This window comes from Neoarius graeffei, chromosome 14, assembly GCF_027579695.1.
Source record: "Neoarius graeffei isolate fNeoGra1 chromosome 14, fNeoGra1.pri, whole genome shotgun sequence".
NCBI lineage: Eukaryota > Metazoa > Chordata > Actinopteri > Siluriformes > Ariidae > Neoarius > Neoarius graeffei.
The window spans coordinates 25,030,800-25,058,671 of record NC_083582.1 but is presented as its reverse complement, the minus strand read 5'-3'; the positions used below and the strand labels follow the sequence as shown (position 1 = coordinate 25,058,671).

The window sequence follows — 27,872 nt, the reverse complement described above, 5'->3', positions numbered from 1 at the left end:
CCATTCATGTTTTTCTTCTATGCAGTACTTTCCCCCTGGGGTAGAGAGAGGTCCATCATGTCCAGAGTTGGGGGCGGGGGAATGGCTCCTCGACGTCATTGCGACGCGCCCTTTAAGACGCAGGGCTCGCCTGTTATTTATTCTCTCTCTTTAGTGAATATGGCCCTGTGACGTCAGCGCCGTAACCGCGACGCCGTGTTATTTTTGTCGGCAGAGATCCTGAGCTCTTTCGATGCAGGCTGGCTGCATCCGAAACCGCGCATTAGCGTGATAAATAGCACGTGAAAATAGTATTTGAGATACTATTCGTACGGCTCGAGGTGTCACACAGCTCCCGCCCCCGGACGGAAACGGGGGGTTCAACTCAACTCATCCCTTTAAGAGCAACCAGAGACACAGTGGTGTGAGAGAGAAAAGGAGAGGAGGGGGAGAAGAAAGAGGAACTTAAAAAAGAAAAAGAAGAAAGGAGACAGGGAGGAGGGAGGGAGGAGAGAGAGTACTGCGATTAAAAAAAAAAGAGAGGGGGGAGGAAAAAAAAAAAAGATGTCATCCTGCGAAGGGAAGCGCCGAGGTGGAGCGGTAGGCCGCGGCCGGGCTCCGGCACCACTTGCCCGGGTCACGGCGTGAACGCAACACCGAGGCTTCGATCAAAACACCCGATTGGCCTGTTCGGGGCGGGTGGGGGGAGCCAGGGGAGAGGGACTAAAATAACACAGATTTATGAATCGGTTCGTTTTTTTTTTTTTAAATAATATAAACCTCTTTCAAAACACGTCAATCCCATAATGTGTGCCGGTTAAAACAGGGTCTAAAACGAATCAGATCCTAATGTGTTTTGATGCATGATGATGTGCTTGTAAGGTTGTATAACAATTTATTGCTTTCGTTGGTCGAGTTGCTGAATTGCGTGTTAAGTTTCCGAGGTTGAGCTCACAGTGCGGTTAGTTTACATCTAAATGAAGTGGTGTTAATTATCCAGTCTGAACTGGCTAATGACAGAAAGAGCTTTTGTCCACATTCACTGAGTTTAATCCATTACTCCGACTGTTCAGTGGATCAGACGATAGGGGATTATTATTATTATTATTAACGCAATGCAGCTGGTAGGTTTCTTCTGTTAAAATCTGAAAGTTTTAGTCTGTAGTTATTTCTCTCTTACCTGAGGAACAACATGGACACTGCATGGAGCAGTTTTCTCTTCCAGGTGAGCTCTGCCTTGTGTGTTAGTGGACCACTTATTTATATCTCTAACTCGGAATCAGTGCATTGTTTTTATTTATTATTATTATTATTAATTATTGAAGTTGCACTACAGTGTTTTACAGTCCCTGACAGAGATGCTGGGGGGACAAAACAAACACCAAAAAAAAAAAAAACAGTTGCATGTGTATTGGACTTGTCTTTTTAGACCACGCCCACCCAAACCCATCTCGAGGGCTCTCTCCAATCAGAACTCCTGCAGGTCCATGCGAGCTCGCCTCAGAGTCCGCCCACCGAGCCCGTGGTCACGCCCCCGTCGACTGTTGACACCACCGCCCTCAGTGAGGACCCTGTACCTGGTAAGAGGAAAGAGACATGCTACCTTTGGGATGTGACATTTCTGCTGGTACTCTCAAGGTGATTAGATTAGATTCACTTTATTCATCCCACATCGGGGAAATTCACGTGTTACAGTAGCAAGAAAATGTCAAACAGATAAATAAAACTGAAATAAAAATTAGACAAGCGAAGGATTAAATACAGAGGGTTACTTGCATTATCTACTGTGAAAAAGTATAGAAAAATTGCCTTATTGAGAGGCTCGGAAAAATTGCACATTACAGGTAGACTCTGTATATATACACATAAATTTTATATATATAATATATAGATAGATAGATAGATTGAATAGATAGATAGATAGATAGATAGATAGATAGATAGTAGTATACTATAGTATATTACTATAGTAATATACTATATATTATTATATAGTAGTGATGAAGTAGTGCAAATTAAACTGCAAACAGGTTATTGGTGCTACGTTACAAGTTGTGGGTGTTATACAGTCTGACAGCAGTAGGTATGAATGACCTGCGGTATCGCTCCTTCTTACATCTGACTTTGATTTGATACAGGATAAAAAGAAGAGCTCAATTTTAAATGTTCGTCAAAATTTGAGCCAAAACTATGGAAAGCTAGTACATGAAATATAAAGAATTGTAGTTCACCCAACTAAAATGCGATGTTCTGAAGAGAAGCAAAAATTAATTTGCTGCCATGGAGGTAACACCCCCCCCCCCCCCCCCCCCCCACACACACACACACACACAATATACAATATATAAAATCCATTCCAGCGTGACTAGGCTGCTCAGTTTTTTAATCTGAGAACTGAGGGTAACATTTCTTTAGGAAGTAAACCTAACTGGTATTAAACGCATCTATAAAACACGTTATAATAACCTGTTTATTGATTTGAGGAAAGTAGGGGGGGAATATTTCCATACACTGTAACTTGTGTGACAGCCACAGAATGCCATTTTACTATTTGCATAACAATGTGTCAATTTCGTAGGCTGTTAGTTAAATATTTTTTTTTCCATTTACCTTTGCTGAAGGGCGGCACGGTGGTAGTGGTTAGTGCTGTCGCCTCACAGCAAGAAGGTCCGGGTTCGAGCCCCGTGGCCGGCGAGGGCCTTTCTGTGCGGAGTTTGCATGTTCTCCCCGTGTCCGCGTGGGTTTCCTCCGGGTGCTCCGGTTTCCCCCACAGTCCAAAGACATGCAGGTTAGGTTAACTGGTGACTCTAAATTGAGCGTAGGTGTGAATGTGAGTGTGAATGGTTGTCTGTGTCTATGTGTCAGCCCTGTGATGACCTGGCGACTTGTCCAGGGTGTACCCCGCCTTTCGCCCGTAGTCAGCTGGGATAGGCTCCAGCTTGCCTGCGACCCTGTAGAACAGGATAAAGCGGTTAGAGATGATGAGATGAGACCTTTGCTGAAAGTAACAAGAACTTGCTGTGACAGCCACAGAATGCCATTTTCCTATTTGTGTGCCAGCTGAGGACAAAATGAAAACTACTTGAAAACAAAACCCCAAAAATATTTTTAAAAAGGAAGCAAAATATAGAATAAAATTATTTGATGCTAAGAGAATTTTTTTTTTCATTTTTCGAGAATTCTAGCATTTTTCACAAATTGCTACTGTCATTTCGCCAGTTTGTTTACATTCTAAATGGAAATGATTTTGTCAAATGTTTTGTATAAATTTTTTATCATATTTGCAAAGAATAAAAATGCACTGGTTCTCAGTATCCAGTGAAGGTGGATTAAATAAGTTATTCCACTCAATCTCGTCGTACATGGCTTATAGCCAACTTGGCAGTATGCGTCTTGTCGGCTATCAGCTCATGTATGACTCGATTTCATGGAATAACAGTTTATATATAGTGTAGAAAATAAGGGCGGCCCAACGGACATTGACCAGTAATTTTCATGTTTGTCTGTCTGTATTTCAAAAGTATCGGACCACATGGCCGATTTAAAAAAAAAAAAAAAACCCCCAAGGCTTGACGTTGGCGGTAGTCCGACTGGATGGGGCAGCTAAATGTTCGGTCCAGACAAGTCAAATTCACATCCGCTTGTCTGATGGGACAAGTTGAATTATTGCCAACTCTCCTGCAAGTTCAGGGAGTCTCCCACATATTGATAGTAGCTCCCTGAGAGAGAGCACGAGCGATTCTGATTGCTCTGTAAGTTGGTGTTCTGTGTGGATGGACTTTACACCTTCTGTCCTGGATGGAGAGTCCATCAGTTCGGTGTATTCAGGAGCGTCGTGACAGAGTGCCAAAAAAAAAAAGCACTCTTCAAACTAAACAAAAGTGGCCCCTTGCCTAATAGGGTTAAAATAATGAGGGTGTTGCGCGCTGTACTATTTGTAACAGTGACTTTAGCATTGCCCATGGCGGGTTAAATGATTATAAAAGACATGTTGAGGTGAGTTTAACAGTGTCATTTGTTCATGTGCAGATCATTTACACTTGCTGGCTCACTACTAAGGCTATATGATAAGGCCAAACTCCTTGAAAACTTGATTAAAGTTGCAATAGAATATGAAATGAGAGTTAAATAATAGTAATAAGCAGTTTACATAAATGGTATAAGTAGTGTGTGTGTGTGTGTGTGTGTAATATATGAAAGAAGCAAAATTATAAGGATTGTCAAACGATGAAAATTTTTAATCTAATTAATCACAGGGTAGCTGTTAATTAATTACGATTAATCAACATTCCTTAATATGACCTGAAAAATTCACATTTTCTCTGTATATTATTGTTGGAACAGAAAGATAAATGACAGGAGGTGGATATATATGTTTAACATTTTATTTATTTTTATTTATGACAAATTATTTTAATTTATGATGGTATTATTAAGATTGGAAAAATAACATCAACTAATTCTTACTACACCATAACTCAATTTGGCTATCTCCTATGCCTCTTAGCGAACATTTAAAAAAAAAAAATCAAGCTAAGAGAACCTTAATTCTAAACAATTTGAGCATCTTAGCCATTGCTCTTTTTTAGCAAATATTGGATGGATGGATGAAACTTTTTCCTTTTCTTTTTGAACAAACTTCACACAATTAAATGTGGCCCTCTTACCTATTCTTCTTTTAGCCTGTTGCTGAGGCAAACTAACTGGTTAACATTTTCTGAATGTAAAGCTGACCGTTTCTTGTGAACAATGTGGCCTGCAACTGAGAAGAGTCTTTCACATGGAACCGTGGATGCAGGAGTGGCTAGATATTTGAGGGCCAGCTTGTCATGGGCTCCTGAATGAGCAGTCCTCCATACTGATGCTGGGCTCTACTCTGTACCCGTGTATGGCTCTGTCAGACTGCACCTCTTCATCCGATTCTGAATCTGAGCCCATCTGTAGAAGGCTTATTTTCTTCCTGGGTGGCTCATCTTGGGAGGTCTGCAGAGACGTTCTGGGTGATTGTTCATGCAGCATGCCTCCAAGTGTGTTCCACACCTCTTTCACTCTTGGGCAGGCTCTTTAAGTCTTTGAAATGTGGATCCAGCGTCGTTGCAAGCTTGAGCCATGCATTGCTGGTATTTTCTTGGCGGGAGGTTAGGTCTTCCTTGAATGTAGTCTTAAATCTCAACACATATGCAGGGTCCTCATCAGAGACTTCCATTACTCGACGCAAGTGGCAGAGGGCAGGCGGTACTACTGAGCAGGAGACGTAGGCCTCTCCACCCAGAATCTGTTACATACCTGCAGTGGAATAACACACAAAGTTATTAGAACACAAGTTGGTACATTTACAAATGAATTAACGTTTAAGTAGTTTTTTTAGTTTGCTCTGAATTTACGAGAGACCCGGACCGCTCGTTCAAAACAAAGAGCGACTCACTCACTCTGCCGAATACACAGACTGGGCATACGCCTCTGAGGGACTCTCACAGTCAACGGGGGAAACTGGTGTTGAATCTGCTGCCCGTGTTCAATTATTTTTCTTGTACGTTGCAAGGACATCGAGTTAATTATTAAATAAATATACGCGAACATTAAAATATATTCATAATGTTATGGAATCATGGGTATTGTAATGTCACATTTGATATCGCCACATTTTAAGCCTAGGTCACAACCGGACGTACAGTTTTTTTTGGCCGTGCGATTTTTGGCGTTTCCCAAATCACTGCGTTTTTTTTTTTTTGTTCATGGAGAAAGACGCATGTTGGCCGTAAGTTTGTCTTGCAACCTGAAAAAACCGTAAGCGCGGGGCGTCGTGGCTTAGGTGGATAAGGCGCCATACCATAAATCCGGGGACCCGGGTTTGATTCCGACCCGAGGTCATTTCCCGATCCCTCCCCATCTCTCTCTCCCACTCATTTCCTGTCTCTACACTGTCCTATCCAATAAAGGTGAAAAAAGCCCAAAAAATATCTTTTTAAAAAAAAAAAACGTAAGTGCCTGTAGAGTTTGTTTGACATGACAAAGAACCTCTGCGGCCAGTCTACGGCTCGAAAATCAGCACGTCACATGCGTGCCCTCCGTGTGTTTCTTGCGTTTTTTTGCACGTAGACCGGCCGTAGGAGCACGTACGGCCGGTTGTGACTGAGGCTTTAAATCAATTTTAACTTCATTAGGCAAGTGATTATTGAATTTAGTGTCATAAACGAGACATATTTCTGCACCTGTAACGTGTGCGCGCGCGCGAGAGAGAGAGAGGTTTTGATCTGTTCCAACCTAAGGAAGTGTATATACAGGGTGTTTCAAAAATTTTATATTCTGGGATATTTGCATCTCAATATCAAATTTTTTTGAAACACTCTGTATGAGAGGTCAATACAAACTCCTTAGGCAGAGACCGATCAAAACCTTTCTCTCATTTGCGCACACACAAGGGAAAACATTTGCTAACTTGGCATTGTGGATAAGAGCTGAAATAATCCTGAAGGCATGTTTGAGTAACAGTGAAATGAGCTGGCATGGGGAACACATTTGCTTAATTATTTGGTTTATTATTTGCTCATTCTTTTGTGTGAACGCTTATTCATTTAATAATAAAAAAAAAAACACGCTTGGAATAAAAAAAAAATTGCCCCAAAATGTAAAATAGTTTCAATTATTAATTACCATGTTATATATGTAATGATTAATGACGACACAGTATATTAACATATTTTAAACGGTTTTTATATTTCATCGTTTTTTGTTTAAAAAATGAACACCATGTGACCTCAACTGGATTTAGCAACTACCAATTCCTTTATCGGGGGTGCGCGTTGCAAAGGCACTCTTCGTCCTGTTGCTCTTTAGCCGCCTCCTTACGAGTGAGTTTGGGAAAATCATGTATAGAGACAATGTTCGTTGCTGAAGAGAGTCTCTCAGCTCGCTCTTTAGTCCTAAAGGGCAACGTTATCGGGAAACCTACCCCCAGGTAATGAGTTATATCAACACATGCACCATAATAGGGCATGAGTTGCTTAAGGGTTCAGTTTACATGAAACTTTGCAGTCCAGTATTAAGTGACAACCTGCCAGTCAGTGGTGGTGGTGATGTGCATCTTCATTCTCATCTCATTATCTCTAGCCGCTTTATCCTGTTCTACAGGGTCGCAGGCAAGCTGGAGCCTATCCCAGCTGACTACGGGCGAAAGGCGGGATACACCCTGGACAAGTCGCCAGGTCATCACAGGGCTGACACACAGACAACCATTCACACTCACATTCACACCTACGGTCAATTTAGAGTCACCAGTTAACCTAACCTGCATGTCTTTGGACTGTGGGGGAAACCGGAGCACCCAGAGGAAACCCACGTGGACACGGGGAGAACATGCAAACTCCGCACAGAAAGGCCCTTGCTGGCCACGGGGCTCGAACCCGGACCTTCTTGCTGTGAGGCGACAGCGCTAACCACTACACTGTAGGATGTAGATTTATATTTTACGAGTTTTTATTTTCTTCTATTTTCTAAGTTCTAGTGCAGCAGATTTTAGTTTGAATGCCAAATGATATTACTATGTCTAGTTCTGTGTCATTTTAAGTTATATTGTTAGTTACTTGGAATCTCATAGTCAAAATTTTAACTCTATGTAAGAATAGTTGTATTGTTAATTACAAAATTTAATAGACTTTTTATAAACATGGTATAAATATAGTCATTGTTGACACTGTTTCATGAGTGTTATTATAGTACCAGTGTATGAGTACCAGTAAGTTATAACCAACTGGAACATCCTTGCCCCTCATACTTTTTTTTTCTAGACATTGAACTGACCTGTGTGTGCTTCTGTTTTCTTGAGTATAACTTGAAACATGTTTTTCTTGAGTCTTCTGACATTATCTTATAAATTATATTCAATTTGTAGTGTAATTAGCAACTAATGTCTAGTGTAATTTGGCCTTTGAAGATCACAAAAATGTGCCTGGAAATAGCTGAGAAGCCATCTCCAGGCATCTAAAGCCTTTTAGCTTCTCGGGCCCTAAGGCAGGCCCTGGACCCCCGGCCACATTGTTCCGGGCCTTTGGCCCATCATTCGGACAGGCTGAAATTTGGATGGACATCATTTCAGACTTGGCTGTCCGATGACAGTCTGCTTAAAATTCCTTATTACACATCTTGTCTTTCTTGAGACATTGCCAAAGCTGCACTCAAGCATACTTTTTTTTTTAATGTCCTGTATTTTCCTTTTTTGAATGCAAGTTTATAATGCTATTTCAGCAGTGACTACCAGTTTGGCTTTGTTTCACATCATTATACACACAATTAACCAACACTTAAAAAAAAAAAAACACTGGCTTTGGGCATGTAGGGCTGAAAATGTACTCCTAAAACACTTTCATCTGTTGGTCAGAAATACGCAGGTAGAAAAATATAGGGGGCGTCGTGGCTCAGGTGGATAAGGCGCCATACCATAAATCCGGGGACCCGGGTTCGATTCCGACCCAAGGTCATTTCCCGATCCCTCCCCGTCTCTCTCCCGCTCATTTCCTGTCTCTACACTGTCCTATCCAATAAAGGTGGAAAAAGCCCCCCCAAAAAATCTTTAGAAAAATATATAAACCTTTACTAAGTTCACAGAGGAATCTCAAAAATCACCTGAGAACAGAGGAAAAAGGAGCCAGCACTTAATAAATTATGAAAATTTATATTAGCAATTTTAAAATACATGATTGTGTATGAATTTACTGGGATTTTTTTTACGGCATTTTAAACACAAACTATCTCTATCCAAATGAGCATTTTAGTGCCGTATCAGCAGTAATCTCTGTCCATACCAACACACCTGAAAACGCACATCGCATGACCATTCATGTACTTTGGGCACGTGCATGCTGACGTAACACACACTGGTTTGTTTTCTTCCGAAAAAGGGTCACGTGTTAAGGTTATGACGAATCAGGGAAGGATATGTCATGATTGTGGGTGTCTGCGTTGTTTCCAAACATCTCTGGTTTTACCCATTTACACTAATGCTATGTCCACACTAATACATTTTAGTTTTAAAACACCTCACTTTTGCCATGTTTACACCTGGCACCCAGACTACTCTGGAGTTTTTGAGCCCTAAAACGGACACTTTTGAAAACGCTGCTTTAGTTTTAGCTTGAAAACTTCAGGGATGGTGTCATTTGGAAAACGAAGACACCCACATTCATTTCCTGATTGAGCCTTAAATGTCATGATATATTCATCCCTGATTTGTTACACTCCTATCAAGTGACCCTTTTCCAGAAGAAAATAAACGGCATCAGCTGTTTATACCAGGATGTGCATACCAAGTGTACGTGAATGGTCATGTGATGTGCATTTTCAGATGTGTTGGTATGGATGGAGGTTATTTCTGATACTGAGCTAAAATGCTCATCTGCACAGAGATTGTTTTAGTTTTAATACTCCGTTTTAAAACTAATATATATTAGTGTAGCTGTAGCCTAAAATGCAGCCCTGGAGTTTTCTAACTAAAATGACGCCAGCAGCATTTGCAAAAGTCTCCGTATTAGGTGATCGAAAACTCCATAGTACAACCCCGATTCCAAAAAAGTTGGGACAAAGTACAAATTGTAAATAAAAACGGAATGCAATAATTTACAAATCTCAAAAACTGATCTTGTATTCATAATAGAACATAGACAACGTATCAAATGTCGAAAGTGAGACGTTTTGAAATTTCATGACAGCAACACATCTCGGGGGCAATAAGAGGCTGGAAAAGTTAAAGGTACAAAAAAAGGAACAGCTGGAGGACCAAATTGCAACTCATTAGGTCAATTGGCAATAGGTCATTAAAATGACTGGGTATAAAAAGAGCATCTTGGAGTGGCAGTGGCTCTCAGAAGTAAAGATGGGAAGAGGATCACCAATCCCCCTAATTCTGCGCCGACAAATAGTGGAGCAATATCAGAAAGGAGTTTGACAGTGTAAAATTGCAAAGAGTTTGAACATATCATCATCTGCAGTGCATAATATCATCAAAAGATTCAGAGAATCTGGAAGAATCTCTGTGCGTAAGGGTCAAGGCCAGAAAACCATACTGGCTGCCCGTGACCTTCGGGCCCTTAGACGGCACTGCATCACATACAGGCATGCTTCTGTATTGGAAATCACAAAATGGGCTCAGGAATATTTCCAGAGAACATTATCTGTGAACACAATTCACCGTGCCATCCGCCGTTGCCAGCTAAATCTCTGTAGTTCAAAGAAGAAGCCGTATCTAAACATGATCCAGAAGCGCAGACGTCTTCTCTGGGCCAAGGCTCATTTAAAATGGACTGTAGCAAAGTGGAAAACTTTTGTGGTCAGACGAATCAAAATGTGAAGTTCTTTATGGAAATCAGGGATGCCGTGTCATTCGGACTAAAGAGGAGAAAGATGACCCAAGTTGTTATCAGCGCTCAGTTCAGAAGCCTGCATCTCTGATGGTATGGGGTTGCATTAGTGCGTGTGGCATGGGCAGCTTACACATCTGGAAAGACACCATCAATGCTGAAAGGTATATCCAGGTTCTAGAGCAACATATGCTCCCATCCAGACGACGTCTCTTTCAGGGAAGACCTTGCATTTTCCAACATGACAATGCCAAACCACATCCTGCATCAGTTACAGCATCATGGCTGCGTAGAAGAAGGGTCCGGATACTGAACTGGCCAGCCTGCAGTCCAGATCTTTCACCCATAGAAAACATTTGGCGCATCATAAAACGGAAGATACGACAAAAAAGACCTAAGACAGTTGAGCAACTAGAATCCTACATTAGACAAGAATGGGTTAACATTCCTATCCCTAAACTTGAGCAACTTGTCTCCTCCATCCCCAGACGTTTACAGACTGTTGTAAAGAGAAAAGGGGATGTCTCACAGTGGTAAACATGGCCTTGTCCCAACCTTTTTTGAGATGTGGTGTTGTCATGAAATTTAAAATCACCTAATTTTTCTCTTTAAATGATACATTTTCTCAGTTTAAACATTTGATATTTCATCTATGTTCTATTCTGAATAAAATATGGAATTTTGAAACTTCCACATCATTGCATTCCGTTTTTATTTACAATTTGTACTTTGTCCCAACTTTTTTGGAATTGGGGTTGTATTATGGATACCAGGTGTAATTACTAAGATGTAATAGTGTGGATGCAGCCTTACACTGGGTATTTGTTGACGCTCGGGTGTGACTGCTTTGATCTCACCGGCACAAACAAACTGCACTGAAGGCTTAAAAGGTTAGAGACTCCTATGAAATAAATGCTGCTTATGTGTCAGCACCTTAAAACGCACCAACACGTCCTCTCTCTTTCTCCAGAAAAGCCGTCAGTTCGTCCTGGCCGTGCTGCTCATATCTGTGCCATCTGCAACAAGCAATTCAAAAATAGCTACAACCTGCGGCGACACCAGTCTGTCCACACAGGTGTGCGTCTAAAAGGAGGATCCTCCCAGAACCGGGAAGGTGGCTCTAAAGAGGCCACTGAACCTCTGTCCCTCCTTCACCTCAGTATAGTCCCACCCACTTCAGGGCTTCCCGCTCCGCAGCAGCCGCTGCTTACTCATGACACCAGTGATTCAGCCATGACCAGCACAGTCACACCCCTTCCCCCACCTACAGCCATAGTCATGCCGACAGGGGAGCCAGTCCAGGTGAGTATCATGTGCTCAAGTTGTCTGTGATGGGTTTTCATCCATCAAATCACTGAATTGACCAGGAATAGGAATACTTTGAATCAGTAGTGCTTTTAATGACTACTTGTCTGAAGGCTGAATGATGTGAATTTATTACTCGTTTGACTTAATGGTGGGAAATTTTTAATCTACAAAATTGAAAGTTGGTAATAGACCTATTGTGGTGTCCTATGAACTAAAGTTACATTATAGGTGTAGACCTGCAGATGTATTAATTTGGGGGGGTTTCCGCCGCAGAGACGTGAAAAAGCAGATTTGTGACGAGCCTCTGCATCATCTGCAGTCTTTATAGTCACTGTGCATTGACTGGATGGGGGCTATGGGGTCGTTAATTGTAATCATCTACAGACGGAGTAGATTGAGGCTATAAAGGCCAGAATTTTGACACACTTTTGCTCCCGACACATGTATTCTCTTTAATTCACATGTTTATATTCCATCCATACTCCAGTCTCATGCTATCACATTTATCTACCTGTCCTTGGGTTTCACGTGACGTCATATCCGCCTAATTAGTTATTCAAAACTTTAGCTGGTGGTCAACCAAAGTTCAGATGGCAAAGCGTTTGTACAAAGTGCATTGCTCGCATGAAAAATGCCTTACGCTTGTGTTTTTAGGTTGTTCGAATTGATCAAACTGTGAAACTGAAGTTTCTTCAGGGTTCCCTGTGAACTAATAATTAAAAAAAAAATTTTAAGGGTGAACGAACAGGATTTCACAAAAAGACGTTGAGAAAGGTGGCTTTTGAACCTCTCACTGAAATCGAAGGGAGCCGAGTCGAAGCATGCTCGAGTTTGCAGTGATCACTTCGTGAAAGGTTTGTATCTCCCTCTCAGCTATGTCCTTAGTGTTTTCCAAGTACTTTTCTTGCTGTGTTATTATTTTATGGAACTTTTTTCTTTTTTTTTTTTTTAGTCACAAAGCGCTAAAGTCCCCAGCTGTTTCTTTGTTTATGCCTCACTTGATAACCACTACTGAAAACACCACGTGTCTCGCTTTCTTTAACAGGGTGTCCTAGCGGTCTTTTCAACGAGTCTTTCAGCAAGTACGCGCGATCAAAACAACCACGAATAATAAAGTCCATATGCATGAAGGTCGCGACAAAATTCTTACCCAGCCATACAGTTAAATACGCTGTGATCACTTCTCCGTCTTGTTTAACTAAGATCCAGGTCTTTAAAATGGTTTCTGATTATCTTTGTGAATGATTTACCTGAGAGATAAGAGACAACACAAGTAAGAATCAAGCGAACTGTTGTGTTTACACTTCAACTTGCAGCATTTCGTTGTAAAGAAGCAAACGAAAAGCTTAAATAAATACACGGGCAAAAATAATACAGGATTCATTCAGCAGCAACTTGATAGCGAGGCCCTTTACTCAGCCACATACAAAAAAGTTGTAAGCCTCTATACTCCTTCCATGCTTTTCATCTGTTTTGCAGTGTAGAAGGACGTCTGCAACACCAGATGGTTCGAGATGTCGGGGAACTCGACTGAAGGGTAGTTTTTGAGATCGTATGACAAATCCTTCTTTCCCAGACTGTAGGAGTCTATTCCATTGCACATAGCAATCTTCTGAATATATCTAAAGTGAGCAGTGGCTTCTAGATTACAAGCATACTCCAAGTTATGGCAGCCATTTTGGTTTGCTAGACCACCAGCTTTTTAAAAAAAATCATTTTTAAGCATTTGTTAACTTAAACGTAATTCAGCCAAATGGCCGTAGTGTTTAAGTAAATAAAGTATCTATCAACTGTTTTACTGGAAGTGAAACCGCTAAGAAAAGTCACGTGACTGAAACCCAGGAATGCATCCACAACCAGTAGCTCCTAATCCCTTAGACATTTTGTATTTATTTTTTGAAATTTAGAAGATTAATAATTCTCTTGTCAAACTTCACTTGGTGGTTGTGTCCCTTTTATGTTTGAGGTCTATACACGGCTGGGCCGTAACACCCTCAATTCAATTTCATTAAGTATCCTGTTATTAGCTCATCTGGTCATAAGGCCGATGAGCTATTGCCGTGGCGTCCGTCCGTCGTCCACAATTCAGTTAAATCATATCTCATCTGTCAGTTCTCCACGGATTTCCGTTCCGATTGTTTTGTTTGAAAACTCCTCGCTCTGCACAAAGCTTGGTCATTTTGTTTTGTCAAAATTTTTTTGCTCACAAGTTAGTAATTAGGCCAAATTAATGAATTTTCCAGGCCTCTCGCTAGAATTTTATCTCCTCTCATTTCTCACCCGATTGATGTTTTGGGGAGATCTTCCCATGAGGAACAAAACTTGGTTGTTTATTGATTTTCCTGTTGTAAATAATTTGTTTACAACTTTGTTCAATTTCAGTTAAATCATATCTCCTCCCTCTATCCTCAGTCGATTTCAGTTCTGATTTGTTTTATTTGAAAGAACTAGTCATTCTGCACAAAACTTGGTCATTGTATTGTCAAATTTTTGCTAACAAACTGCTAATTAGGTCACCTTCATGGATTTTGGGACTTCTCATTAGAATTGTATCTCCTTTTGCAGTTCTCACCCGATTTCAGTTCTAGCCTGAGTTTCCCAAAAGCATCACAGCCCAAAGATCATCGTTAAATGGTAGTGCGAGCAACACAATGAACACACACTGTCCTAGTTAAGATGCTCTTAGCTTTAAGAGGCTTTTGGGAAACCCACCGCTGATCGATGTTTTGGGTAGATTTTTCCTCAGATAACAAAACTTGGTCATTTGTTTTTGTTTTTTTGTAACCAGTTTTACAACTTTTGTTTCTTTTCAGTTAAATTTTGTCTCCTCCGTCAGTTCTCAATGGATTTCAGTTCTGATTGCTTTATTTGAAAGAACTAGACCGTTTGCACAAAACTTGGACATTGTATTGTCAAATTTTTGCTAACAAATTAGTAATTAGGTCAACTTAAATTTTCTTCTGACTAGAATTGTATCTCCTCTCTCATTTATCATCCAATTTCAGTTCTGATCTACGTTTTGAGTCGATCTTTCCCTTGGGGAACAAAATTTAATCCTTTGTTGATTTTCCTGTTGTAAACAATTTGTCGTGGAGGTTGGTCCTCTCTCACATTGTCACGTTTCAGTTCTGTTTGATGTTTTGGTTGTCATGGTGGTTCTGATGGCAGGCCAGATGAGCTACTACGTCCTTGACGTTCTGATTAATATACCGTAGAATAAACTTACTGCTCTGTAATTTCTCACAGTACTCGCAACTGAATGTTTTACTCCTCAGTGTCTTGTTCATTTTCTGTCAGACAGAGGCATAGACATGAGGAGCAGAAGCCATGTTTGAGAGTGATGTCTTACAAGCGATAATGACTAGGGTCTCAATGAAATTGGGATAGCTGGATAGGAGGAGAGAGGCACCTAGTAACCCTGGGCTTTGTTACTTTAGATTAGTGTTGAATTCTCAATTCTGATTGGTCAGAAGGTGCTGATTAATGGCTGTAGGTCTGGCTGCGAGGTAAGTCAAGTTTATTTGTATAGCGCTTTTAACAATAAAAATTGTCACAAAGCAGCTTTACAGAATTTGAACGACTTAAAACATGAGCTAATTTTGTCCCTAATCTATCCCCAATGAGCAAGCCTGTGGCGATGGTGGCAAGGAAAAACTCCCTCAGACGACATAAGGAAGAAACCTCGAGAGGAACCAGACTCAAAAGGGAACCCATCCTCATTTGGGCAACAACAGACAGCATGACTATAACATTAACAGTTTTAACATGAGGACAGTTTCGTTGATATAACTCTTCATTGATGGAAACTTGAGTGCAAAACTGCTCATGACAACTGCAGTCCTAAAGTTAGCAAGTCAACTGTAGTCCTCAGCCATAAAAGCATTACTGTAAGAGTCCAGAGCATCCTCCAGGTGTAACCCTCAACTGTCCTCATGGGGCCGTCCTCCACAGGAGTGATGCGATAAAACTGCGACCAGACACAGGGCACCAGGATGGATCAAGCAGGTCCGAGGGGCAGAAGAGGCCAGCATCTCAATCCCAGGACCAACATGTAACTCAGAGGGACAGATTGGGGGGGGAGAAAACACAGGTTGTTAGGTATGCCCTAAAAATGACACAAGTATTAAATCTGCGTGATAGGCTCGCAGAGACGAGAGTCTTGACATCAGGCATAATACACAACAATGGCATGTTAATATGGTTAAAAAAAATATCATGACCTGCTCTGGCTGGATGCTTGATTGGAGCACACTCCTCAGCAATGATGGGATGCAGATGGGACCCTTAGGGCTGGCCAAGACAATTCAGTTACATTTCACCGGGTCTGGGACATGCGACAGAATGTCTGACGGCCGATTCCCTGCAGGCTACGATAGCCAGTCGAGGTCTCCACCCTCTCCACCAAAAGATTTCCTGTTGACTCCATGTAACTCAGAGGGACAGATTTTGGGGGGGAGAGGGAAAGAAAACACAGGTTGTTAGGTATGCCCAATGTCACCTGAATAAGTAGGAACAGTATACATGTTGCACTGAGTACAAGCGGGGACTCTGGCAAAACTAACTATGACAGCATAACTAAAAGGGGAGAGCCAGAAGGTAACACAGGCATGAGGGAGCCCCGGGACATAAAGCAGCCAGCCACTACGCCGTCAACAAACTCGAGTGAGCAAGCGAGTGGGGGACTGACAGCATCCATACATCCCAGTTTACCAGAATACTCTGTCTGTCTGAGGACCCTCCAGATCTACACCTTTACCTCATAAACACCGTTAACAAAAGGCTTGACTAAACAGATATGTTTTCAGCCTAGACTTAAATGCTGAGACTGTGTCTGATTCCCAAACACTACTTGGAAGGCTGTTCCATAACTGTGGAGCTAACCTAAATCACAAGGTCACGTCAAGTGAAGTGACGTTACTGAGCTTGTTAATACACGTTATGATTTCTTTCGTAACAGCTTCCACAGAGACTTGTATAGTGGACCCTCCACATCAACAGATCAAAATGTGTTGAAATTGTGAAGTCTTTTGAGAAGAGAGATTTACTGTGCATTTTTCGGACAGTCTCTCCAGTGTTAGCACTTTATAACTGTCAGAGGTAAAGCTGTGCCTTTAAGTTTTCTGACACGAGAAGGTCTTCAGCATGATTTGTCTTATTAACTTGAAGAGATCCTGGTCAGGGAACGGTCATCCTGGAAGTGATCGCAGGAACTAATTTGTCTTGTGGACATTCCACAAGGGTGGACATTCCACAAGGTTAAACATGACTAAATGCATATAAAATAATGTTCTAATGTATCTGTTCTTTCATATATAAAAGGTTGTTGTAAATTGCTGTGGTGTAAGAGGAATCGAACACTTTGGGACATGCTTTTAGAGGAAAATAATGCTGACAGGCTGCATCACACCACCCTGACACAAAGCAGTGTTGCTGTTGCCACTCAGAGTTGATGATTTTTTCTTAGAGCAGAATGCCAGAGTGTTTTACTCATCTTGGACCACAGCAGCTTGCCAACAATTACTATTTGTATTCATGAAAGACGAAGATCATGCACGTCAGTTTATAGTTGCATTTAATGCTGTGGAACTTCTGTTAGTTCCCGTCGTCACTGATGGCACAGTGTTCTAGCTAGCTTTCCAAGAGGGAGGGCGGGGTGTCCCTGATTATTGTGGGCAATTTTGCACTCATCATGATAGACAAAGAATCTATCATGCAAAATTAGCCATACTGGGCAACTATGCAAAGTAATTATTTTTGTAAAATAACCTAAGCAAATCTGAAACTTCTTGATTTACCAGTTTAATACAGTGCTTCATAATGCCACGTCTGTGTGCGTCCATGCTTGGCGTACCTTAAATGGTCACTCGCATCCATGTGCATTTTTGCTCCGAGCGAGTAGCACACGCTAAAGGATGTTTTGGAACGGTTTGCCAGCGTGCTTTTCAATAAACTCTTTCAACACTTGCATCCGTCTATCGCTCATTAACATGAGTTGTCATTAACCTCCTAAGGCCCAAGCTGTTTTTTTACATGCATTTTTTATTTCTCTTTGCTATTTGGGTTTATTAGAACCTGATTAGAATAAAAACTAAGCATCATCTTTGATAAGATGTACTTTTAGAGAAAAAGTATGTCCACATATGTGGATTCTTGTTCCGAATTTCTAAAAAGTGCTGTCCACGCATGTGACCGCTAAGCCCTAGGAGGTTAATGTTGGTTAATACTCCTAATAATAGTAATACTAATAGCATTCATTAATATTCGTCCAGGATGTTGTTACATTAGATCTAGTCTAACCCATTAACATTAGTGACTAGATTTTTCTATAGATCTATATCTGGAGTCTAGATCTATCAGTCCTAACTTTTGATTGAATTTGTTTAGTCCTCAACTTCTAGATCTACTTGCGTTCTGGCAAACAAAGATGCTCGGTTCTGTGAGCCACTTGTTGCTTTTACCAATTCTTTTTTCTTTCGCACGTTTGTAGGCATTGCTGCTTTTCAAACATACCTTGCTGCACTGACTCGTTATTGTAATAAGGCAAAATAGTTGACCGAGCAGGACTATGGGCCCGCTATAATAGTGTGCTGTGATTGGTCAACATGCATTACCTTCACTGCAAGTCGGCAACACTTGTTAGGGCATGCGTTTTTTTTTTTTTCTGTGGCGGAATGTATGTGCCAGGTGCCCAGAAAATTCTGGAAAATTATGAGTAGTGTGCATATAAATTTGGGCGTGGCACTGGTATTTGAGGGCAGGGTGCGTTGCCCTGTTAAAATAAAGTAACCGGAACACTGTAGCAGTTGTAAACCGTTGTATCCTTGTCCGCCTTGCTTTTCTTTTTTTTCCTCCTTTTCGAAGTTAGTTTTTAAAAAAAATCAGCTTATCACTTTGACAAGAAACCAGAAAAAGGAAAGTCCTCGATATTTCTCCTGCAGCAGTACATGTGAAACAAAGCATCTATTTACAACAAGTTTGACCGTTTTTGTTAAAGAACAGCATGTTTTTAATTAATTTATTATTAGCTTTAGATTGTGTGGAGCATCCATCATACAAGTCCCTCTGAATGAACTGTCACTGTAGAAATTATAACGTATTAGACCAAGGTAATTACTACTGCAATTCCAGAAAGTTGGGACACTGTGTAAAACATAAATAAAAACCGAATGTGAAGGTTTGCAAATCATGGAAACCCCATATTTCATTGAAAATAGTACAAGGACAACATATCAAGTTGAAACTGAGAAATTTAGTTTTTTGAAAAATATATGCTCATTTTGAATTTGATGTCCGCAACATGTTCAGAAAAGTTGGGACGGGGCAACAAAAGACTGAAAAAGTTGTGTAATGCTAAAGAAACCTAATTTCGTTCATTGGCAGCAGGTCAGTAACATGATTGGGTATAAAAAGAGCATCCCAGAGAGGCTGAGTCTCTCAAAAGTAAAGATGGGGAGGGGTTCACTGCTCTGTGAAAGACTGTGTGGGCAAACAGTGCAACAATTTAATGTTCCTCAATGTAAAACTGCAAAGAATTTGTGGATCATATCATCTGTGGTTCATATCATTAAAAGTTTCAGAGAATCTGGAGGAATCTCTGTATGCAAGAGACAAGGCTGAAAACTGACATTGGATGCTTGTGATCTTCAGGCCCTCAGGAGACACTGCATTAAAAGCAAACACGTCTGTAGCCGACGTCACTGTATGGGCTCAGGAACACTTCAGAAAGCTATCATCTGTGAAACCAGTTAATCACTGCATCCACAAATACAAGTTAAAACCACATATAAACAATATCTAGAAACACCGCCACCTTCTCGGCCCGAGCTCTTTAACGATGGACTGAGGCGAAGTGGAAAATTGTCCCGAGGTCTGCCGAATCAAAATTAGAAATTCTTTTTAGAAATCATGGACCTCACGTTCTCTAGGCTAAAGAGGAGAGGGACCATCCAGCTAATCAGCGCAAAGTTCAAAAGCCAGCATCTGTGATGGTATAAGGGTTCATTAGTGCACATGACATGGGTAGCTTATACATTTGGGGAGGCATCATTAATGCTGAATGATATATACGCATTTCAGAGCAATATGCTGCCATCCAGACAAAATCTTTTTCAGGGAAGGCCTTCCTTCTTTCAGCAAGACAATGCCAAACCGCTTTCTGCACACATTAAAACTGCACGGCTCCGTAGTAAGAGAGTTCAGGTGCTAAACTGTCCTGCCTGCAGTCCAGACCTGTCTCCCATTTAAAACATTTGGCGCATTATGAAGCGCAAAATATGACAAAGGAGACCCCAAATTGTTGAGCAACTGAAATTGTATATCAGGCAAGAATGGGACAAGATTTCTCTTTCAAAACTACAGCAATTGGTCTACCCGGTTCCCAAACATTGTGTTGTTAAAAGTAGGGGTGATGCAACACAGTGGTAAACATGCCCCGTCCCAACTTTTTTGAACATGTTGTGGACATCAAATTCAAAATGAGCATATGTTTTTCAAAAAATTAAATTAAATTTCTCAGTTTCAGCATGTGACGTGTCTTTGTACTATTTTCAATGATTTCCAAGATTTCCAAATTATCGCATTCTGTTTTTATTTACAATTTACACAGCGTCTCAACTTTTTTTTTTTTTTTGGAATTGTTTATAATTTAAACCTGTGATGTGTAGTTATGTTAATATTAGAGCTGTTGTAATAGAATATTTAACAACACCTTGTGACCAGTCAGATTCAAGAATTCAACAGCACTAAGGCATAAAATGTAATAAACAAGGCAGGGTAATGATACTTCGAGGTTTTGGGACATAAGCATTCATAAATGTGTGGAGAATTTACAGCATACTATGAACACCTACTAAACGTCTCTGACATACCTGGCCTTTTTCTTTCTCTCGTGTCGTACAGAGGCCGGTGAACCCAACCCCAAATGCGAATGTGGTGCGTAAGAACCATGCGTGCGAGACTTGCGGGAAGGCCTTCAGGGACGTGTATCACCTGAATCGGCACCGGCTCTCGCACTCTGATGAGAAGCCTTTCTCCTGCCCCGTGTGCCAGCAGCGCTTTAAGAGGAAAGACCGAATGAGCCACCACGTGCGCTCTCATCAGGGTGGCGTCGAGAAGCCCTATGTGTGCCCACACTGTGCCAAGGCCTTTTCTCGGTCTGAAACTCACAAACGTGCACACACTTGTGCAACAGTTATACTGTTTGTTTTTGTAGCTGTAATGTTGTTGTTTTTTTTAATGTCACTTAAAGCCTGAATTTGATCTGTGTCTCTCCCTCTCCTGTAGCCCTGACCACCTCAACAGTCATGTCAGACAAGTTCATTCTACAGAACGACCTTTCAAATGTCCGGTATGGTGCATTTGTGTTTATAGAGAGACTTTGAAGAACCTGTTGTTAATCATCACCTTTTACCTGCAAGCATTGTTATGTTATACAACATTGCTGTTGAATTCTCAATTCTGCTTAGTCAAAATGTGCTGATTAATTTAAGAGCAGCTCAAACTGTAGGTCCAGTCGCAAGGTAAATCACAGGTTTATATTAGTGAGCTTGTTCTAATACGTCATAATTTCAGTAGTAACTACTTGCACAGACTTTGATAGCAGAATTTGTTGTAAATTGCTGGAGCAATAAAACACTTCAGGACATGCTGTTGGTAGCAACGACAGGTCATTTTTGTAAAGTAGTTGTCATAGTGTTGTGTAATGTATCAAATTAGAGTGTGAAGATCTGAATTGAAAGCTTGTTTAATTTTGTAAATGTCTTAAAAAAAAAAAAAAAGTTATGAACATTTTGAAAATCCAGTGTTTTATTAAAATTTCTGTTTCTGTCCGTTGCCCCGGGCACAAACCAGCAATCGTTTTCCATTGGTTTAATTTTCCATTCATGAGAAAAAACGTCAATCAGAAATTAACAAACAAAAAAGCCAAAAATAAAGAGATTTAGAATTTTGAGTATTGGGGTAAGAATTACAGATAGATGACTTCTTGCATATCACAGTTATGCACCCAAGAAGGCTTAAAAGTAATACATCAGTGAAATTGGTCCATCCTTTGTGTTTAAACATAAGCCAGAATTTAGCAGTATGTTCACTTTAAATTGTGGACACCAAGCACGACTAATGACGGTGGTGCTCGGATACACCGTGTCTAAGAGGGTTAAACTTTTTGTTGATTCTCTTCAAAACCGCATTACTGATATTTATACACCTTCTCATTTTTCCTCCATGAAAAAAATATCAGGAAAATCATTGATTTTTAGGAAGGATACAAAATTTTCCTCAGCGATCCAATCTTTCGTGGACACTAGACAGCAAAGTGTTCAGCCAATTTTATTGGAAAATCAGATCAACATGAGAGATTCGACCACTAGGTGGGAATCAGGAGTTTCAAGCTGCTTGAACCAACAGTGAGCGAGCTAGAAGCAGCAACAAAACACACGGACCGGTGATGAATATCACTCAAAAACCCAAGGTGGCAGCACCTGTGAATTTGGTGTATTGCATTACGCAACGTTAAAAAAAATGCTTAAAGTGAAAACTCATCACAGCAGCGCACAAAGTTAACAATATATTCCGTAAATGTTATTTATTCTTGAATCGACACTAGTTTTAGGTAGATTAAACACTTTTAAACATCTTTAAAGGCCAAACGAAAACATGCTATTCTCCCATACAAACGTATGGGCAGTTCATCAGTGCAGTGGCGCGCTGTCAAGCCTACTGTTAGAGGAAAATAATTAACAGTGAGGTAAAGAGTATGCAATGCATGGTTACTGTTCCCAAAACAAAGATTATTTTCTTATAATAGCACATCCTGAAGTGTTTTATTCTTTCTGTAGTTTGAGACGTAAGCTAATGATTAAGGGCTTGTTGCGTCCCATGGATTGCTCCGTGTAACAAACTGCACTGATTGCTGTATGAGGATTAATTGTTATTTGCAGACGTGTGAATCGAGTTTTGCCACAAAAGATCGACTGCGGGCTCACATGATCCGGCATGAGGAAAAGGTTCCATGTCACATCTGTGGCAAACTGCTCTCAGCCGCTTACATTACTGATCACATGAGGGTGCACAACCAGTCACAGCATCATGCCTGCCACTTGTGTAACAGAAGTGAGTGTTGTGTGCTCTCTCTCTCTCTCTGTGTGTTAGCTAGCTATCTAATTTTAATCTTATGACTCAAAGGTTCTGCACATTTAAATGTTTTTGAGCTGTAAACTAAATAACATCTGTGACGAAACACGTCATTGCTGGTGTTAATATTAACAAAATTAACATTATTTACATTACATGGCATTTAGCAAATGCACTTATCCAAAGCAACGTACAAGTGCTGAAATTCTATATGTTCTAGAAGGTTCTAGTGCCAAATGTACAAGTGACAATAACACTAAGTGTAATATTCCGTTGAAGTAATTTTTTTTTTCATTAAACAAAAAAAAAATTGGCATTTTAGGGGTTGAAAACGTCTCAAAATGCCAGCTATTGCTTAACATCATCCAGAACTTTGCAAGGCAGATGCTGAGGTAGTGTTGACCATTTGGGACAATGACATTTATTTATTTATTTATTTATTGGTCATGAAATTTACATTAAAGAAAAGAATGTTAACGCCCTCTAATCAGAGGTGTGCGGTCCACCAGTCCCCCGCCCTTGAGTGGGAGTCTGTGAAATCGCACTCGTTTTCAAATATATCCTGATTGAAACTCAGTGAGCATCTTCTGCCTCACACATCCACACCTCCCGACTCAGCCCTTGCCCACTTATGTAGTGGGAGGAGTTAGGCTCAGAGCTGGGCGATAAATATTTTAAAGTGAAACACAAAAAATTGGAACAGTGTGCACCCTCTTGTGGGTACATAAGATATGACCAAAAAAACAACGCCACAGAATCTTGAATGAGAAACTGTTTTAGAATGGTATGTAGATCATATGCAGGGCATAAAGATTTCAGGAACTTTATTTTATAAAATAAAGGCCTGGTCTCTCTAAATATGGATAAAAAAGCGATCTTTATTCCCTGACACCGAGCCTTTATTCTGCTAATAATTAATATAGTACTCGGTGGATGAAGGACATTTTGTTTGGACTGTAATTGCCACATGTAAACACACTCTGTTTACTAGGTTTTACGACACTCACGTACCTGCGCATACATGCTCAGAAGCACCACGGACAGGAGTGGAAGGAAAGTGGCTTCGGTTCCAGCGGTTCTGTTCTAGTGTGTCATTTGTGTGGCGTGCACTGCAAGACCCTCACACAGCTGCAGGGCCACATGGGTACCCACAATCCCCCAGGCAGCAGCAGTGGAGAGGGTGCACCTGATGGCAGCGTGGCGCTGAGCAACAGCAGCATGGCGCCGACACCCGCTGTCTTCGTCAGCTCCAACACCATGGTGGACCTGCTGGTCACCGACTGTTCCTGCATTGCACAGGAGCCACAGAGCTAGTACTGCATGCCTGTAACATACATCTATATCCACCTTCACATGCAAACACACACTGCTAGCAAACTGAACGTTTGTACATAACTTTGCGATGCAGAGAACATGTTCATAAGAATGGTATATACCAGGACTATTCAATGAGCAGATTTTATTTTTTAAATAATCAAACTTGTTAATTATACTATAATAAAGTTGTTAAACTATCTTTACATTCTGATAGCAATCAGTACAGCTTTGCGAGAATGTGTGACTGGGCTCTGGAACCTGCAGTGGAAAATGAACAGGGTCTCCTTATATTAAGCAATAGGAAACTTCTTTTCAAAGAGGTAATCATCTCTGCACATACACAGGTAGGTCATGTGTGTTTTGTGCTCAATATTAAATGGGAATTCTTAGGATTGTAGAAGAGCCCTTGAGATGTATACAGTATCTTACAGAAGTGATTACAAAGAAGGCTGACGTTTGACCAGAATTGGCTCCACTGTTGATGGATAGGAGAAAATGAAGAGTGGAAATGAAAGCGTTGGGGGAGAAGACTGGTCTGAACACGAGGGAAGAGTAAACAGTTGTGTCTTCCAGAGCTGGCGAGATTTGGTAGATTTGAAACTTTGTTGCTTGGTGGGATTATTATAGTGTCATTTTTGTGACTAAGTGACATGGTTAACTGCTCAGAAAACAGCCCTCAGTGTTTAGCTTTTCGTGTCATTTGCTTGGACGTCGCTTACAAAAGCACCAGTGTAGGTGCTGATGATCGAAGCAGACAATTGCAAACTGGTTCTACAAATTATATTTTTGAATATTCTATCCACATTCACTGGATATGAGCAATTGCACGCTCTGATTGGCTACTCTACTACTAGGTTATCAGCTTGTATACCGTGAGTAGAGGAAAAACAAAATGGCAGAGCATTTTACTCAACCTACTGAGGATGAAATAAAAACTACTCGAAAGCAAAACCCCCAAAAATACAAAAAAGCAATAAAATATGAAATGAAAGTATTTGATAAGAACATATCCTTTTTTTAAAAAAGAATTATAGCATTTTTTTCCCACAAATTGCTACCGTCATTTCGGCGGTCTGTTTCCATTCTTCATCTTTAAGCATTAAAATTTGTTGGAATTTTTTTTTTTTTAGACTGGTTTAAAAGCTCAAAGAAGTTTGAAAATTACAGAACTGAAATGTCCAAGGAAGAAGAATAAATGTCTAAAGCTATGCTATACCTTGGCATTACAGCAAGACGGCACTTTCTATTAAAAAAACAACACTACTAAAGTCAATTCATGCAGCCATCAATAGGTTTTTAAAAAGTCCGCCTAAGCGGAAATTATTTTGTCAGACGTTTTTATTCATCGAATTTGCAAAAAATAAAGAATGTTCTGTTTCTCAAAAGCCAGTGAATGTGGATGTAATAGAACAACTATTCCACTTAATCTGGTTGTACGTGACTTCTAGCCTACTTGGCGCTACGCACCTTGTCGGCTATTAGCTCATGTATGACTCGATTTCATGGAATAACTGTTAATTGCATGCATTGCTTTTATCTGCTTGCATGTGACAAAAGCACTCCTACTTTCCTCTTACTGGTCTTTGAAAGCAGGGTCTTTGGATAGAGTAAGTCAAATGGCAAAGTCTGGCCAAAGTTAGAGAAGCAATCACTAAATATTGAACAGATTGAGGGAACCTTCCTAGACGAGCTGATCTCATTGCTGAAAAGATCAGTAGTAATAAATAGTAAAAAAAAAAAAAATTTTTAAAGAGATGAATAGTGAAAAACAGTCCTGGAGGACTAATAAATATTTTAGCCTATGTTTGTCGTGTTAGAAAAGCATAGCTCCTGTGCAGATTTGCTTTCCATCACAATTTAAAAGAAAAATGCGTTTGATTGATGTACATTGATAAAATGATGGATCTATTGTGTTTTATGTACATAAAGTAGTACTCTCATTTACCATTAGACTGTTGATTTTGCATTTCCCTACATGATGAATAGCCCTGGTGTATACACTCTGTCTCTCTCACACACACACACACAACAATCCACATTGTTGAACAAATACTGTGAAAAGAGCTATTACACAGCTAGCTGAGCGCATGCATGCGCACACACCCCAATTACACAGCCACTGTAGCCTATAAGAAAGGGAACTTGATACGCATGAACACTATGTATACCAGTCTCTGCAGCATGATATAGATCTTCAACGTATTACTGCAACATGATCAGAGGTGCCTGTGAAATCCATGGTGGCTTCAGAGTGGCACGAAGGCAATTATACACTTAATTTCAGTCCCAAGTACATTTGCACTGGCTTGATTTTTCTCCTTTTTGTTAAAATCTGTTTCATTCTTATTGCTGCAGGATACAACGATACTGTGATTGTGACTTTCTACTGTATTTCATATTCTGCTCGCTCTGCCACACTTTTTCTACTCGCGCACACTAAACCATGAAGAGATGAAAAGGGGGCAATAAGAAGAGGTCACGTATGTGAAATGAGAACAGAAGGAGTGATGCAGGGAAAGTAAAGTGTGGAGCAGTTTGATAGTTTTCTTGTCTTCTGAACTTCAGCGATGGAGTACCTCATGCTAAACTTTAAAGGCACCATGTGTGTGGTAGAAATGGACAACAGTGTGTAGAGTATTAATGGTTTGGTAAAACGTGTCAAAAAAACCAAGTCGTGTTCAGGATCATTGTGCACCTTAAGCTAACCAGGATTGGTTTCCTTAGTGAATTTGGTTAATGAGTGAAGTTTTGGCTAAAAGAGTCTCGTTATTTAAATAATAAAGGTGAACTCTTGGTTGACTCAGTTCAATAAAACACTACATCTTCATGATCCTCAAGCAAATTATAAAATGCATAAAGAGGAACAAACAGATGCTTGATTTTTTCCCCCCCTTTCTTACCACAAGCAAAAAAAAAATGCTCAAACAAAATGAATGCAACTTACAGCTTCTAAGAGGACTAAGAAAAATAATGTTTTGGCCATAATGGTTATTCATGCCACATTTTTCATTGTGTGAAGCAAGTGTTTAAAGGAAGGGCTTAAATGAACAACTGAATTGAACAGCCAGAAATGACTACATAGTCCACCTGTTGAGAGTTAAAAAAAGCTAAATGAAGAAAAACAAACATTTCGTACTGGAGTGATTAGTTTGAGCAGTTTAATGTTGGTACTGTACATTACATGGTCATTCACTAATTTTTTTTTCTTTTTGTAATTGGATATTTTGTTTGATCAGTAATTGTTTAATGAACTCTGAATCATGTTTAGGTTATCATCATCTAGCACTAAGCTGAATACCTCTCCTATAGGAATCAGTAGAGTTCCGGCACTGCATCTCAATGCCTTATTGTACCACTCTGCCCTGTTTTAATTAATAAGACTCTAAAGGTATTTTAAATTGTAGGCTTGGATTCAGTACAAAATATTAATGGGATGTATTTATATTTATATTTTTATATTTCTCAACAGTATGCATGCTTATTAGCAATTGTTAGAGCAAAAAAAAAAAAAAATGTTGATGCTTACCATGATCATGAATATTATGTCATTATTTTGTAGATGATGTAGATCATGTTATTTTGTAATTTTGACTATTAAAAAGAAAGACAAGTAATGATAGCGTTGGGTGAAACGTGTCACTTCTGTTTAACTTGGAATTGCAGACATGGTGTAGTTTCCATGCAAGGGTGCGAGTAGTGTTAAATTCACATTGATTCATCTGACAGTGATGCATTTTTACTTCAGCTCTGCTGTGGTATCTGAGCATAATTAATTTCACAATTTAA

General features: G+C 40.2%; 1 protein-coding gene across 1 annotated transcript; it reads left to right on the top strand.

Annotated features, from left to right (window-relative positions):
• The first annotated feature begins 157 nt into the window (after positions 1-157).
• mazb (MYC-associated zinc finger protein b (purine-binding transcription factor)) lies at positions 158-27,705 on the top strand. Its single transcript, XM_060939465.1, has 7 exons — positions 158-1,204; positions 1,409-1,559; positions 11,302-11,633; positions 20,538-20,791; positions 20,922-20,985; positions 22,577-22,748; positions 23,761-27,705. Exons 1-7 carry the CDS (start codon positions 1,172-1,174, stop codon positions 24,081-24,083), a joined length of 1,329 nt encoding a protein of 442 aa, XP_060795448.1. The 5' UTR covers positions 158-1,171; the 3' UTR covers positions 24,084-27,705.
• Positions 27,706-27,872: the final 167 nt, after the last annotated feature.

Coding starts and splice junctions, on each gene's coding strand:
- mazb (XM_060939465.1), top strand. CDS start 1,172: ATGGACACTGCATGGAGCAGTTTTCTCTTCCAG. Junction 11,634..20,537: donor CGACAGGGGAGCCAGTCCAG/GTGAGTATCATG, acceptor CGTGTCGTACAG/AGGCCGGTGAACCCAACCCC. Junction 20,986..22,576: donor AACGACCTTTCAAATGTCCG/GTATGGTGCATT, acceptor TGTTATTTGCAG/ACGTGTGAATCGAGTTTTGC.